The 17,222-nt window shown below is 46.1% G+C and overlaps 1 protein-coding gene and 1 non-coding gene across 2 annotated transcripts; both read right to left on the bottom strand.

Annotated features, from left to right (window-relative positions):
• Positions 1–568: 568 nt before the first annotated feature.
• Positions 569–16,422, bottom strand: LOC146355390 (uncharacterized). Its single transcript, XM_084830566.1, has 2 exons — positions 16,342–16,422; positions 569–4,570 (listed from the first exon to the last, which is right to left on the bottom strand). Exon 2 carries the CDS (start codon positions 4,319–4,321, stop codon positions 2,696–2,698), a length of 1,626 nt encoding a protein of 541 aa, XP_084686692.1. The 5' UTR covers positions 4,322–4,570; positions 16,342–16,422; the 3' UTR covers positions 569–2,695.
• On the bottom strand, positions 15,527–15,629 carry LOC146355391 (U6 spliceosomal RNA). Its single transcript, XR_014788737.1, has one exon. It is a non-coding gene; the product is annotated as a U6 spliceosomal RNA (small nuclear RNA).
• Positions 16,423–17,222: the final 800 nt, after the last annotated feature.

Here is a 17,222-nt window from a genome sequence, read left to right as displayed (position 1 = left end):
AGGGGGGGCCAACATGAGACAAAGCTTTGTTATTTCCAGATTACACTAAAGAAATTGCTGACAAAAGAAGGCAATTTACCAAGGCGAGAAATCAGGCAAGACAAATGAATCTGCAATATCATATCAAATATCCTGCTATATTTTGCATTCTTTTTGAAGGCCAGATGAAAACGTTTTTAAATCATGAAATGGCAGAGGCTTGGCTAACTGGTGTTCAAAGTAAGGCATGGGAGACATCTTCCCCAGCCTCATGAGCTGGGAACTTTCCAATTATTATTGTCTTTCAGATGTATTTGGGTTATAAGATCTGGGCAGTATGCCAGACCAGAGGACTGTTTACATATATCCCTCTTCCCCCCCTCGTTTTCTTACTTCCTCTTTTTTTACATTAGACATGATATACTGTATAATAAAATTCCTGTTTGTGTGTGTATAGATATGTATACATTCATATATAGATTTAGAAATGACACTATCTAAAATATAGATAGCATAAAATTTATTAGTGATTTCTTACTATTATTACTTATCCTTTTTAATTTCTTTCCTTTTTATTATTATTACTATCATTATTATGAGACTTTGATTAGTAATATTTTTGGCTGGTTAAATTGTTAAGCTTTACTGTCATATGTTAACTGAAGGGCAATATATGCTTAGTGGAAATAAATTGTAGGCTTGCTCCCTTGCTATAAGACTGATATGATATTGAAATATAAGGTTGATAATCTGTGCTGTACTGAATTGCAATATTGGCATAGGTATAACTTTTAAGCAGAATGATACTTGAAGTTTGTGTGTAATGCAGTTTAAATGTAATCCTTTTAAGTAACTTTTTATGTGTTTTATTTTTCTTTCTTGCTTTTTCTTCCTTTTCCTTCTTCTGTTTTTTCTTCTTCTTCCTTATTGCTGTGTCCTCCTAAGAATACTGTATTGTTGGAAACTGTAGATAATGACTTGGTTTTTGGTACTGTTTATTTCATTTATAAAGATAAAAAATAGAATAAAAAGTATTTTCAAATGCTGCTGTGTACTTTCGCTAGGTGTGTACAAAACCCCACTTACCTCTGTCCACTGGAATCTGCGGGAGGGGGGAGGCGATCCATCCCTCCCCCCAGGAATCCTCCCTGGCCGCAGCCAGACTTCCGGCCACAGCCAGGCTGCGGCTGCAAATGGCGGCTGCTACGCCGGCCGCCATTTGTGTCCCTGCCAAGCTGTGATAGGCTACGTAAGTATCTACGTAGCCTATCACAGCTTGGCAGGGATGCAAATGGCGGCCGCTACAACGGCCGCCATTTGCAGCCACAGCAGCCTGGCAGTGGCTGGAAGACGACCTGAAGCCGCTGCCGGAGCCACCGCCAGGTAGGTCCGTTCCGGGGGGGATTCCGGGGGGTGGGGGGGTAGTCCGTTCTGCCATGGACTCCGGGGGCCAGATTCTAAAGAATCCGGCCTCACTGGAGTCCGTGGCGGAATTCTCCAGCATCCCTAACTTTCGCCTGGCAGGAACACAGCCCGGATGCAGGGGGCAGAAGCAGCTATAGCTACACACACACAGTTCCGCTGCAGGTTTCCCAGAGGGGAAAGTTGGTGAGTATTGTCATGGTCAGCGCCACCTCCCCACCTCAGACTGGTTTGGTGGTGGCAGTGGCTAATGTGTCAGCACTGGGGCAGCACCCAGATGGCACTGCCCCCTTTCCTCTCACTCCCTCACAAGCCATGCATAGGCATGTCAGTTCAGAGACTGCGTCTTGGCTGCCACCTATTGCTCCTAGCCCTGTGGAATGGGTCGCGCTGGGGTGTTGCCTCATCTATGAGACACTGCAGAGAGGGAGATGTTCCATGGGATGCCCAGGAGGGGGCCAAAAGCCACAGTTGGCTCATGCAGAGGCCAGGCTATTGGTCCACAGGACACTCCTCCTGATTGGCTCGGCTGAGTCCCTCCCCTCCTTTCAGGAGGCTGGATGTGCCTTGGATCTCCAGCATGCAAAACCTAAGTTCTTCCTCCAGACCAGGGCTCTTGCTGCATCCCCTCTGCACCTGTTGCCCAAGAATGCTGTTGGGGCAGGAGGCGGACGCTCCAGGATGGGTGTTCTTGCTGTCTGCTGCTGTGGCCAAGAGTGTATGGAGCTGCTCTGTAGTGTCTCTGCAGTGTGGATTGGAATTCTGGGTGCTTTCGCTCTTTTGCCAGTGTCCTGACTCCGTTCTCTCTGCCATTCTTGGCCAGCAAAAGACAAATTGGGATCATCCCCCCTTTCCCCTGGTGGGGCTCAAACTCCTGCCTCCAGTGTCCCAAAACAAAGCCCTGTGGAATATGCTGCTGTGGGACTGGGGGTGCAGCAGCATTGCTGGGTGCGTGTTGTGAAGCAGGGGGCATGGTGGGAGTGCTGCTGCTGAGGGAATGGCCAGATCATTGGCCACCACATGTGCCATGGGCATTCTAGAAAGTTCCTTCCCTGATTGTGGCCGAGGTGTAGCTTTGGGTTACTTTGGGTGGATGGCTAGGTGTGGCTTCATGGCTGTCATTTCTGTGCTGGCTTTGGATTTTTTTGCCGTTGTTGTTCTCGTCCTCCCCTCCCAGGCAGGGTGGTCATGGACTGAGTGGAAAATCTGCAGCAGTCTCCACACACAACCCAGCGGAAATGTGGGTATAGGATTGCTCAGGTAGATTTGGGATTGAGTGAAAGCATGCCACACTTTAAAGGCAAGGTAGAATAAGTTTGCCCAATCCCGGCAAAATGCCAATGATAACATCAGGGATCTTATAAAGAAAATTCAAAGCTCCCTTGGCTGCACGGACTCCCAAGGTAGCTTTGACATTGTAACAAATCTCATTGTTGATGCGGCAGACATCAATTCTATTCTCCCCTTCGCCGGATACAAACACCATCTCCCCTTGGTCACACTCAATGACAAGACGGGCATTCTTCTGCAAGAGTTGTAGCTCAGTATGAAACCTATGTATAGCTGTGCTGATGTTCTCCAGCACATGCCTCGGTGTTCCCTGCAGAGTTCTGAGTTCTCTCCGCCTTTCTTCCAATGTTTCAAAAGTAAGGGGATGTATCTGGTTCCTTGTCCTCTCCCAGAATAACTCCCAGGTGTTCATTTTGACCATGTAATTTGGTGTTCCATTGCAGCACTGCACAGTGATCTCGCACTCTCCGTGGTCTGAGGTAAGATACAGACTTGACTCATCCCACGCGATGTACATTTGGGGTCTCCTGCAGAGGAGCTCTGGGTACTTGGGCAATTCTTGCATGATGTGCTGAAAACACAAGGTTAGATTGTTATCCAGCAAGCCCAATGTGGCCAATCTGTTCTCCAGTTCCCTCAGGTTCTCAACACTCAGTGACTCTGGCAAGGAACCTAACCGTGCCAAATACATTTCTGAAGTCATCTCCCTCACTTGGTATTGGGGGTCCCCATTATTATGAGTAACTTTGAACTTACAATCTCCATTCCCTGATACAAATACAAAATCGAGCATTTCCCCTTCATTGCCAACACTGATGACCATCTGGGCATTCTCTTTTATGAAACTGGGTTCTTTGGAGAACTGCTGAAGGGCCACCTTGAAGCAGTTCCTCATGGTGGGAGTCATCACCTCCCATGTTTCCAGGCCATCCCGCACTCTTTCTAAATTTCCAGTGCTGAGTGTTTGTGGCTGAAAGCGTAATCTGGCCAGATACATCCCTGCTGCTGGGGCCCTCACATGGTAATGACATTCACCAGCAGAAATGTTGATCTTCCATTCCTTCTTCCCTGCAGCAAAGCGAAGCTCTTTCCCATCATCCCCCTTGAGGATCAGTTGAGCATTTTTCTTCACCCATGGGGGTTCTTTGGGGAATTCCTGCATGGCCACCTGGAAGCAAGTTCTGAGTCCTTCATTCATCAATCCAGAACTCTCCAAGTTGTTCCTTACCCTCTCTAGATTCTCAATACTTAATGGTGGCTGCTGAAAGCGTAAACTATTCAGATGTCTCATTCCTGATGGGGCCCTCACATGGTACCGAAAGTCACCAGCAGAAATGTTGATCTTCCATTCTCTCTCCCCTGCAGCAAAGTGAAGCTCTTTCCCATCATCCCCCTTGAGGATCAGGTGAGCATTTTTCTTCACCCATGGGGGTTCTTTGGGAAATTCCTGCAGGGCCACCTGGAAGCAGGTTCTCAGTCCATCATCCATCAATCCAGAACTCTCTAAGTTGTTCCTCACCTTCTTTAGGTTATCAACAGTCAATTGGTGTGCCTGGGACTGTAGCTTCTTCCAGATGAAGGTGGAAGAGACTGAAACAGCGAAGATGTACACCAGGATCACTGTAATCATTGTCACCTCTATCTAAGACAACTGTAAATTCTGAATGTATTTGGACTTGCTTAGCTCAGTGTTCTTCACACTTGTTACCACTACTGTTATTCTTGGTCATTTCTTTTGACCTGGTCTCTTTTCTTTTGTCTGGAACAACTGCATTAACCTGTATAGGGCTGATCCTCTTCAGACCCTTCACTTTGGCCATGGATTAATTTTTAATCCCATGGTTTGGGAATTTCTAGTACATAGTGTTCTACTGGAAATCTGCAAAGAAAACAGCATTTTGAAGTGATGCCCTTTTTCTTTTTCTTTTTACTATACTGTTGTCTCTAACACCCCAATTTGAAGCATTCAAAATATTTTACACTCTGTCTCCCAGCATTCATTACCAAAGCACCTTACAATCTGGATAACAGCACTATCAACGCCAACGCATTATAATAATTAAATATTAAAATAAACATTAAAGAGCACGAAACTACAGTAACATACAATGTTAAAATAGCAGCAAGATCAGAGAGAGAATCCAATTAAAAGCCTGTTAAAATGGTGGTTAAAACTAAAACGGATAACAATCAGCTCCAAAAAGAAAAAGTAGGGATACTAAGGAATTAATTGGCTTTGCATTTTAGTACAAACTGACCAAATTTGCACTACTTGAACCTAAACTTCCATCAGAATAAAGTTTACCACTGCAAATGTACATACAAACAAAAATATATACATTTAAAAAGCACACAAAAATGGTATGTTAATTGGAACATTGTTTTTAATATGTGTAGGTCTGCAAAATTGCATGCAAAAAAGTAGATTTTTAAAACAATGTGTACAAAAAAATACTGAAAAAATACATTATACAATCTGTACAAATTTTCATGCAGTTGAAAAAGAAAATCTACTACCGCCCACTAGGGATGTACGAAAGGGACTTATCTTGTCCCGCAGCTTGCTTCGCGGTGGGGGGGAGGCGCTTCGGTTCTCCCCCCGAAGTTCAGGCCAGGGGGGGAGGCACCCCGCCTCGCCTGGCCGAAATTCAGGCTGGGGAGAAGCGCCCCGTCTCCCCGGCCGCGAAAGAAAAAGTGTGGTGGGGGGGAACCGTGATAGGCTACGTCATTGTGTTCCTTATTTTTCGCACGTCTAGACTACGTAAAGATTTACGTAGACTACGGAGAAAATAAGGGAACGCTATTTGCGTTGCCCTTATTTTCGCCGTAGTCTACGTAAATCTTTACATAGACTAGACGTGCCAAAATAAGGAACGCAAATGGCGGCGCCCATGGGCCGCCGCCATTTGCGTACGCGCTTTTTTTTTTTTTCCAAAGTCACCCGTGATAGGCTACGCGACGATTTATGTAGCCTATCACGGCTGACTTTGGAAATCTAGCCATGATAGGCTACGTAAATCGTCACGTAGCCTATCACGGGTGTGTGTGTTTTGTTTTTGTTTTACTTTTTTATTTTGTAATGGCGGCGGCGGCAGCTGGTCGGGAGACCGGCTGCCGCCCCCGACGAAACACCGCCGAACTGCCGCCGGGACCCACCGCCGAGAGGGACAATCGGCCACGGTAAGTCCCATCCGGGGGGGGACGGGGGGACGGCGGAGAATTTCCCCAACACTTTCGGGGGGCCGAATGCCTTGGCGCTCAGCCTCCCGAAGATTCGTGGAGAAATTCTCCGCCATCCCTACCGGCCACCCAATCAAGGAGAAGAGGATGAAACTTTTGAAAAGCAAATTGCCAATGTTTCAAGGAAGCATGATGTAGTAGTAATGGGGAACTTCAATTTCCCCAATATTTGTTAGGAGACAAAGTCTGCAAAACACGGCCCCTCCAAGAAATTCCTGACTTGTGTTGTGGATAACTTCCTCCTACAGAAAGTGGAGGAAGGAACTAGTGGGTTGACTATTCTTGACTTGATCCTAACCAACAGAGGTGACTTAGTGGCAGGGGTGTAGTGGTGGGGGGTCTCACAGGGATGAAGACCCAGGACATTTTTAAGAGGCAGGTCTCAGCCGGGTCCCTCCCACTCCCAGCCTACTGCTGTGGGCCAGGCTCTTCCAGCTGGCTCCTCCCCTCCCCTGCCGCTGAGTGAGGGTGAAGCTTCCATAGAGTATCATATTTCGAAAACCTAAAATGTTCGTGAGTGTGTGAGTGAATGAGTGAGTGAAAAAGATTAACACCCCTGCATTTTTTTCTCAGACATCCAATTAGGGATGTCCGCGGAATCCGCCACGGACTCAAATGAGGCCGAATTCCATTGAATTTGGCCCCCCGGAGTCCGTGGTGGAATGAACTGCTCTCCCCCGCCACCCCGCGAAGTTGGAGTGGACTGGATCCTACCTGCCTCTGCGGGGTTGGGTCCGGCTGCTGTGATCCGCCGTCCGTACGCCACCGTTCTAAGGACGCAAATGGCGTCTGGCATGGCCGACGCCATTTGCGTCCGGGCTGTTAAACGTAATGGTCTACATAAATATTTACGTAGCCTATCACAGCAAAGAGCAGGGACGCAAATGGCGTCTGCTACGCCATTTGTGTCCCTGCTTTAGCCGTGATAGGCTACGTTACGTCTGGGGTGGCCGATGCCATTTGCGTCTGGGCTGTTAAATGTGATAGGCTATGTATATATTTACATAGACTATGACGGCAAAGAGCAGGGATGCAAATGGCGTCAGCCATGCTGGATGCCATTTGCGTCCACAGAGCGGCGGCGGCCGGAAGTCCACCAGTGGATGGACCCAGCCAGCAGCTCCGCAGACTCACCGCAGAGTGCAGCCAGCCGGGGAGGATTCCGGGGAGGAGGACTGGATCGCCTCCCCCCTGCTGCGGACCCCAGTGGATGGAGGTAAGTGGGGTTTCGCACACCCCTATATCCAATTGAAATACCACTGCCTTACTCTCAGCTGCACTGTTTTTGGATCCCAGTTGAAGGCTGTATATCTTACAAGGTGGTGTAATCTTAGAAGGGGGCATGGCTGTGAGGGGGCGTGGCTGTGACTGTCATGAAGGGACCCTGCACTTCTGAATTTGCCACTACACTACTGCTTAGTGGTTAAAGTAGCAGTTATGGGAACTCTGGGGAAAAGTGACCATGTTATACTTGAGTTCTTGGTTCTAAAGGAAGCAAAAGCCGACTGTAGCCAAACGCATACCCTGGATTTTAGGAAAGCCAAATTTAATAAACTCAGAACAATGGTAAGTAAGGTCCCATGGCGAGTGACCCTAATGAGAAAAGGAGTCCAAGATGGGTGGGAGTTTTTAAAAAAGGAAATTCTAAAGGCACAATTACAAACAATTCCAACAAGAAAAAAAAGGCGGAAGACAACAGAAGAAGCCAATGTGGCTTCACAAAAAGCTTAGAGATGACCTGAGAACAAAGAAGGACACATACAGGAAGTGGAAGGAAAGCCAAGCAACAAAGGAAGAGCACAGACAGGTAACACAGAATTGCAGGGATGGCGTCAGAAAGGCTAAAGCTGAGAACAAGCTGAGGTTAGCTAAAAACAACAAAAAGGCTTTCTTCAGCTATGTGCATAGTAAAAGACAAAGGAAAGAAATGGTGGTTCAATTATTAAATGAGGATGGCAAAATGATAACAGATGACAAAGACAAGGCAGAACTGCGCAATTCCTACTTTGGCTCAGTCTTCTCCCAAAACAGGGTCTACTCTGGGACTGGAGTGGACATTAAAATGGCAAATGTTGTTCAACGTAAGCAAATTGAACTAAAAATTTTTAAAAATCCTAACTTCACATTTACTCTGATTGGGTCTGAGCTGGTGACGATCAGCCAAGAAAGAGAATTTGGGGTTGTGGTGAATAGCAGTGGAACAGGTGGCTCCAATGTCAGTGGGGCGGTGAATCCACTCCAGGTTTCAGTCAGAACCAGCCAGAACTCCAACAGATTGCAGCTGCAGTGAAACAGGCAAATCATAGAATCATAGGGTTGGAAGGGGCCTGCAAGACCATCGAGTCCAACCACCTGCTCAATGCAGGAAGCCTGATTCCCAGGCGGTCTCCCATCCAAGTACTAACCAGGGCTGACCTGATTAGTACCCCAATGTTGGGGGCTTTTTAGCTTAGAAAGGAAGGGTTTAAAAGGAGGTGTACAACATCTGGCCCAATGTGGAGCAAATAGATAATACTAGAACCCAGAGTCATCTAACGAAGCTGAAGGGTGAGCAATTCAGGAGGACAGATAATGAGCAAAGGTCTGGATGTGCCTGATCTCGTCTGATCTCAGAAACTAAGTAGGGTCAGCCCTGGTTAGTACTTGGATGGGAGACTGCCTGGGAATCAGGCTTCCTGCATTGAGCAGGGGTTGGACTCAGTCGTCTTGTAGGCCTCTTCCAACCCTATGATTCTATGAAATACTATGTCACAAAGCATAGTAAAATTTGGGAATGTGCTTCCACAAGTTGTAGCTGTAATGGCTGCTTCTAAGGGCCAAGCTAGACATTCTTCTGATCACACAGAGTGGAGCTGCGCCTGCTATGTTTCTTTACTCCAGTGTAAGCACATGTGGTCCCAATTTGGATTGGGACCATGGCACTCCAGAAAGAGGGTCACACCTTGCCCTAATTTTTGTCCCAATTGTTTTCTCTTTTTTTAGCCCCCACCCTTCCTGGAGGTAGTGGAATTTCAAGACAAAAAAAAGTGGAGGAGAAGGTTTAACCCCTCCACACACACACCAATGGAGCATCACAGTCCTGATGCAAATTGGGGCCACGCACTCTTACACTTGAGAAAAGAAACCTATGACACACAGCTCCACTATGTGTCATTAGAAGAATGTTTAGTTTGGCCCTCAGGGCCTTGGAATGTGACCTCTGTAAAGTGGGAGAGTCAAGGAACGGGGAAAGGGGAATGTGAGTTTTAAAAATGCCTGTTTTTGCAAGTTTAAAAAATGATTGTGCTGGAGGAGGAGGAGGAGGAGCAGGAGGAGGAGAAGGAGGAGAGGAAACGGTTGGCTGAGGAGAAGATACAAGCATCTGGGGAGAAAGACAAAAGACAGCAGTAGCAGAGTGACTTAGGCCTCCATCCTATGCATGTTTTGACAGAAAAAGTCCTAAAACTCCCAATGCTGGCTGGGGAATGCTGGGAGTTTTAAGACTTCTTTTCTGTCTAAGCATGCCTAGGATCACACCCATAGCGTAGCTGAGAAGGCGAAGCAGCAAAGTGGAGAAGAGGAAGAGACAGAGCAACTTTAAACCATTCAAGAGTGGGTTGGCTCAGGAGCAGAGGTGAGCAACACAACTCTAAGAAACTGTGACAGTGAATATTTGCAATTTACTATGGTTTAGGGTGAGGAATGTTAACCTTTGGTTTATATAGTTCTTGTTGTTGTTGTTCAGTCATTAAGTCGTGTCCGACTCTTTGTGACCCCATGAACCATAGCACGCCAGGCCTTCCTGTCCTGCGCTCTCTCCTGGAGCGTGCTCAAGTCCATATTCATTGCATCGGTGATGCTATCTAGCCATCTCATCCTCTGCCGTCCCCTTCTCCTTTTGCCTTCAGTCTTTCCCAGCATCAGGGTCTTTTCCAGGGAGTTTTCTCTTTGCGTTAGGTGGCCAAAATATTTCAGCTTCAGCTTCAGTATCTGTCCTTCCAATGAGCACTCAGGGTTGATTTCCTTTAGGATGGACTGATTTGACCTCCTTGCAGTCCAGGGGACTCATAAGAGTCTCCTCCAGCACCACAGTTCGAAAGCATCAATTCTTCGGCGCTCAGCCTTCCTTATAGTCCAGCTCTCACAGCCATACATTACTACTGGGAAAACCATAGCTTTGATTAGATGGACCTTTGTCGGCAAGGTGATGTCTCTGCTTCTTACTATGCTGTCTAGGTTGGCCATAGCTTTCCTCCCAAGGAGCAAGCGTCTTTTAATTTCATGGCTATAGTCACCGTCTGCCATGATCTTGGAGCCCAAGAAAATAAAATCTGTCACTGCTTCCATTTCTTCCCCTTCTATATGCCAGGATGTGATGGGGCCAGATGCCATGATCTTCGTTTTTTTAATGTTGAGTTTCAAACCAGCTTCTTCACTCTCCACTTTCACCCTCAACAAGAGGCTCTTTAGATCTTCTTCACTTTCTGTCATTAGGGTGGTATCGTCTGCGTATCTGAGGTTGTTGATAATTCTCCCGGCAATCTTAATTCTGACCTGTGATTCATCCAACCCAGCGGTTCTCATGATGTATTCTGGATATAAGTTAAATAAGCAGGGTGACAACATACAGCCTTGTCATACTCCTTTCCCAATTTTGAACCAATCGCTTGTTCCATGTCTGGTTCTTACTGTTGCTTCTTGACCCTCGTACAGGTTTCTCAGGAGATAGGTAAGGTAGTCTGGTACTCCCATCGCTTTCAGAATTTGCCACAGTTTGTTGTCATCCACACAATCAAAGGCTTTAGCGTAGTCAATGATGCAGAAATAGACATTTTTCTGGAATTCTCTTGCTTTCTCCATGATCCAGCGAATGCTGGCAATTTGATCTCTAGTTCCTCTGCCTCTTCGAAACCCAGCTTGTACTTCCGGTAGTTCTCGGTTCACATACTGCTGAAGCCTAGCTTGTAGGATTTTGAGCATCACCTTGCTGGCATGTGAAATGAGCACAACTGTATGGTAGTTTGAACACTCTTTGGCGTTGCCCTTCTTTGGAACTGGAATGTAAACTGACCTTTTCCAGTCTTGTGGCCACTGATGAGTGTTCCAAATTTGTTGGCATATTGAGTGCAGCACTTTAACAGCATCATCTTTTAGGATTTTAAATAGCTCAGCTGGAATACTGTCATCTCCGCTAGCTTTATTGTTACTAATGCTTCCTAAGGCCCACTTGACTTCACTCTCTAGGATGTCCAGCTCAAGTTCAGTGACCGCACTATCATGGCTATCAGGGACATTAAGATCTTTCCTGTATAGTTCTTCTGTGTATTCTTTCCATCTCTTCTTAATCTCATCTGCTTCTGTTAGGTCCCTGCCTTCTTTGTCCTTTATCATGCCCATCTTTGCACAAAATGTTCCTTTGAGATCTCCGATTTTCTTGAAAAGATCTCTAGTCTTTCCCATTCTATTGTTTTCCTCAGTTTCTTTGCATTGTTCATTTAAGAAGGCCTTCTTGTCTCTCCTTGCTATTCCCTGGAACTCTGCATTCAGTTGGATATATCTTCCCCTTTCTCCCTTGCTTTTCGCTTCCCTTCTTTCCTCAGCTACTTGTAAAGCCTCATTAGGCAGCCACTTGGCTTTCTTGCATTTCTTTTTCTTTGGGATGGATTGAGTTGCTGCCTCCTGAACCATGTTACGGACCTCTGTCCATAGTTCCTCAGGCACTCTGTCTATCAGGTCTAATCCCTGAAATCTATTCCTCACCTCCACTGTATATTCATCAGGGATATGATTGAGGTCATACCTGAATGGTTTAGTGGTTTTCCCTACGTTCTTCAATTTAAGCCGAAATTTTGCAATAAGAAGCTCATGATCTGAGCCACAGTCAGCTCCAGGTCTTTTTACTGACTGTATGGAGCTTCTCCATCTTTGGCTGCAAAGGACATAATCAATCTGATTTCGATATTGACCATCTGCTGATGTCCATGTGTAGAGTCGCCTCTTGTGCTGTTGGAAAAGAGTGTTTGCTACGATCAGCGTGTTCTCTTGACAAAACTCTATTAGCCTTTGTCCTGCTTCATTTTGTACACCAAGGCCATGCTTACCTGTTATCCTGGTTATTTCTTGACTTCCTACTTTAGCATTCCAATCCCCTATGATGAAGAGGACATCTTTTGTTGGTGTTAGTACTAGAAGGTGTTGTAGGTCTTCATAGAAACCAATCAACCTCAGCTTCTTCGGCCTCAGTGGTTGGGGCATAGACTGGAATTACTGTGACGCTGAATGGTTTGCCTTGGATTTGTACTGAGATCATTCTATCGTTTTTGAGATTGTACGCCAGTACTGCTTTTCCCACCCTATTATTGACTATGGGTACTACCCCATTTCTTCTAAGGGATTCTTGCCCACAGTAGTAGATATGATGGTCACCTGAATTAAATTCACCCATGCTTGTCCATTTTAGTTCGCTGATTCCCAAGATGTCAATGTTCAATCTTGCCATCTCATGTTTGACCACCTCCAGCTTGCCTTGATTCATTGATCTGACATTCCAGGTTCCTAAACAATATTGTTCTTTACAGCATCGGATTTTCTTTTCACCATCAGACACATCCACAGCTGAGTGTCCTTTTGGCTTTGGCCCAGCCGCTTCACTCTTTCTGGCGCTACTTGGAAATTCCCTCTGCTTTTCCCCAGTAGTATATTGGACACCTTCCGACCTGAGGGGCTCATCTTCCAGAGTCATATCCTTTAGCCTTGTGATACGTTCCATGGGGTTTTCTTGGCAAGAAAACTGGAGTGGGTTGCCATTTCCAGTGGACATTTTGTCAGAACTCTCTGCCATGACCTGTCCATCTTGGGTAGCCCTGCATAGCATAGCTTATGGCTTCACTGAGTTATGCAGGCCCCTTCGCCACAACAAGGCAGTGATCCATGAAGGGGTTATACAGTTCTATTTGTTATTAATAAATACTACTTAACTGAAAATCCTAAAGTTAAAGTAATATTCTTACTGATGTATTTGTTTGTCCCTTGAATGATTGCAATCTACCCCTCCTAGGGTGGCCACATGTCCTACTTAATAGGGGACAGCCCTTTATTTGAAGGGCTGTTACTTGGACAACAAACTAAGGCACACAGCGCACCTGGATATTTTCTCCTCTCCTGTGGTAAGATGCATTGAATTTCTATTTAAATTAGGAATTATTTCCAAATTTGCATCTGTTTGTATAAATTAGCACAACATGGCCAGTGGTCAGGAATGCTGGGAACTGTAGTCCAAAACATCTCGAGGGTACCAGGTTGGGGATGGCCGAGTTAGCATGTTGGACTAGGATTGGGGAGACCCAGGTTTCAATCCCCACTCAGCTATGACACTCACTGGGTGACCTGGGGCCATTCAATATCATTCAGCCTATCCTACCTCACATGGTGGGTTGTGAGGATAAAAATAGGGGTGGGGGGACAATGTGCATTGCCTTGGAGGACAAGTGGGATATAAATGTAATAAATAATACCTTGTGCTCTTTACTAAAAGAACAGTCCAGGGGCATCTGACACAATACCTGCAGGCTTTCTCAAGACCCTTAGGGCAGTAATCTTCAACCGTTTCAGATCCCACAACTCACCTTAATCCCAAACTACACGTGGAAATCACGTCTGCTTTTGTACTGCCTATGATCCTTTTGCTCTTCTCTTTAGGGCCCAGCATAGGCAATTGTCAGGAATGCTGGGAGTTGAAGTCCAAAACATCTGGAGATCTACTTTCTGCCCACTCTTCCTCTAGAAGGCCCTGGTGTAGCTTTAAAGCATCCCATTCCATATATATATCAACCAGACTGACCCATCTCCAGAGCTAAGAAGCCAAGACGAGGGCGATTCCAGATGATGCTTTTATTTTCCAATCACCTAGCCTCATTCAGGGAATTTTGAAGGGAGGGGGCTCCAGATGTTGTCTTCCATGTGAAACCCTCCTGTGTTTTCCATTTTTTTCTCTTACCACAATAAATCCATTGAGGGAGGGAAAGACAAAATAGCTTTTGACAGGTAGCACTGGGAGTTGTCCGTCTGGTCTGGAAGTACTCCCCAGAGTAGAGGAATGTGGTTGATCAATTCACATTTTGGTCCCAGAATGTTAGAACTAGGTTTTGCCTCTGTTGTAGATTCAGGATTAAGGAATTTCCTGAGCCTATTTCTTGACTTACATAGACTGCTGAAAGAAAGAGGGGAACTTCCAGTTCCAACGGGGAATGTTGCCAAACTCTATTTAGATGCCATGGAGATGATGTAGAGGAACATCAAGGAGAATTGTATAACACGCACGCACGCACACATACACACAAAGCTCAGGAAACACAGCTGCTTACAGGCAGACATCCTGCCATTTCTGATTTTTTTCTCCCAGTATTCCAGATTTCATATATACACAGGCATAGCTGTAGCCAACCTTCCTCACTAGTTAGGGGCTTGCCTAGGAACATCACACGCTTTCAAGGAGAGGTGCTTGCATATGTAAACACTCCCTCCTTAAATGCTGGTCAGCAGGAGGACAGGGAGGAACACAGTTCTGCTTGCAGCCTGCAGTGAACAGGACTGTATTTGCACCACACCCGTGAACTACCCTTCCTCTTCCCTGTGAACTACTGCCACAGTAGTGATTTTCACCACTCCTGATTTTCACAGTAGTGATTTTCACCACTCCTGTGAACTACTGCCTTCCGCTTCCACTGCTCCAAGGCCAAGAAACCAACCGTGGGGCAGGCAAAGGCAGAGGTGGCAAGAGGTGGTGTGTGCACCACTGGGAATTGGGCCTGGCAGCTCTGCATCTCTTCCTTGCTGGCAAGAGCAAGGGAGAGAAAGAGAAAGAGAAAGAGAAAGAGAGAGAGAGAGAGAGAGAGAGATTGCTGCTTAAGGCACACCCTTCTATATTTGCTTTTTTCAAAGGCAGGTATTTCTCTTCCCTTCCCAGAACTTTCAGTTTCAGAAACTGGTTTATAGTACTGTTATGCACGCACGCACACACCCCTTCAAGCAGTGAGAAGGACAGGCAAATCAGACTGTTAGGTCTGTGTCAGTTTTACACATATTCAATCATAACCTCGTTCCACCCAGTTTCTGTATCAGTCTGTGATTTAAAAAAAAACCCTGCATGAACATTTTCAGTCATTTTTGTATGCCATTTCCCCTCACGTACACATTTCAGTGTGCAATGTTTGAGCCAAGAACTTCATCGCAGCATTCAAAGAAGCGCACAGCCCAAAGGATAACTGAGTACCGACCTGCATATTAGTCCAGGGGGTGTGAATTAGGTTGGTTTGCTTAAAAATATGGTCGAAATGAAACTCTCCCCGATCCCTAGTGAGAAGCTGCAGGAGCAGTGCAACAAGGGTTTGTTTCCTTTGGATGACAGGGCACTGTAGACTTAGGGTGCTGCTGTAATATTTATTTTGTAAGTATACAGAGCTTAAGTGGAGGAAAAGATGCACTCCTAGAGCCTGCAGGAAACACAGTAACCTGTGTCAGGTTCCTAAAAAAACCATTTGAGCATCCACACACACACACAAAGGCTGATAAATCTGTCCCATCAAGTCGTTTGTAATTACCCTCCTATAGCATTCACTCAAAATTAATCCGGTTCTCAAATCTTCATGTCATCCTTGCACAGGGGCCGTGCTGATCTTCTCTGCATACCATGCCAATCCAAGTGTTTCCATTCAAGCTGGTCGTTTCGGAAAAACTGCACCCGCATTTGCTTTTCCCCTTCTCCCTCCCCTTCCCTTTTTCCTTTTGTGTTTATGTATTTTAAATTGCAGGTCTGCAGACAGGGCCTGTCCTGTTTGTTATTGATCTTATGTAAGCTCCTCAGGGAGCACATCAGCTGAAGAACAGAGGAATTGGGGATGGGCAACACATGACCCGCATGCGGCCTGCCTTGGGTTCCCTGTCCCCAGTCCTTCCCCTACCCTTGTGTCCCACTGCTGCCACTGCCATAACCCAATTCTCACTGGTAAGGTGCCCTGGGAGCCTTTTTGACTGCACAGTGGGGTGAACATGCTTAAAATAAATAACTATCCTGCCAAAGAGAGCGGATTAGTAGGTTTTCAATCTGTGTCATAACTCAGGGTTGGACTCAGTAGTCTTATAGGCCCCTTCCAACCCTACTGTTCTATATTATTCTATGATTCCTCACCAGTTCTAAGACAGAATGACAATTTGGAAGCATTGAAACAAGCACACTACTAATCTCTTCATTCTTACAGACAATTCTTAAAAGTTGAGGAGCCCTCACTTCTCGTGTGTCTGCCTCAGCACCCTTATTTTTTTTAAGTGTTTGCTTCCCCCGCCCCGCCCCCAGATGATGCCTTGAAGATCTGCAGTCCAGCAGGTGCAAGGCTTTTCTCCCTTCCCTACAGAACCAGAGCCCTGATCACATACCTGGATGGGTAGTCGCTTAATTCTCATTAAGTTATGGAACTGGAAAGGAGCAAGCTCCAGGCAGGCTTTGTGGAAAGCACATAGAAGGAAGTTGCTCCTCCTTCGACAAAGGGGAAAGGAAGCCCTGCCTCTCATGCTGCTTTTCACCACGCCCTTTCTGGCTACATGTTGAGATCTTTGCAAATGATTACGGGGGGGGGGGGGTTGTGTGTGTTTTTCATTTCCTTAGCAACACCCAGTCACAGCATTTCCCCGAAAAGAGTCCACTCCTGGACTCCTGTCAAGCCTGCCAGCGTATGGAAATAGTCTTCATTTCCTTCCTTTCCCCCAAGCTCTAGACAGCTAGCAAATGTGACCAAATAAAACAATACAATTAAAACAGCAGATCAAATACATAAATAAGACTTGGAGGGAGCAATCCTACCAGGATAGGCAGACACCTCCGAACTCAGAGGCAACCTATCTCTTGTTTAAACTGGGACACGTTTTCTTCAGTTCACCAATGTAAGGATGTCTTGCATTATAATCCAACTACTGTTTTGTGAATGGCCATTCTTAAGGCACAATCCCATGCATATTTAAACAGAAAAAAAAGTCCTACAACTCCCAGATGGCTGGGGCATGCTGGGAGCTGTAGGACTTTTTTTTCTGTCTAAACATGCATAGCATTGCACCCTTAATCAATTAATTCTCACTGGGTTGTATCCAAAGCTGGCCTTTCCCCAGCCGAATGGAAACCTCTGGCAGAATAGATTTTTCCCCTGCAGCCCCTTGTGTCTCCCACAAATCTGCTGCAGTGTTAGGGGACACCTGGACCAGACTTGGGGTGCATGCAGGGGTGAGAAGAGCAAGGGGTGGGAGTCCTGTTGTGCGAGCATTAG

The sequence above is a fragment of the Heloderma suspectum genome, chromosome 2 (genome assembly GCF_057233095.1).
Source record: "Heloderma suspectum isolate Gila_16-S chromosome 2, 16-S_ref, whole genome shotgun sequence".
Taxonomy (NCBI): domain Eukaryota; kingdom Metazoa; phylum Chordata; class Lepidosauria; order Squamata; family Helodermatidae; genus Heloderma; species Heloderma suspectum.
This window is presented reverse-complemented; position numbering and strand designations above follow the sequence as displayed.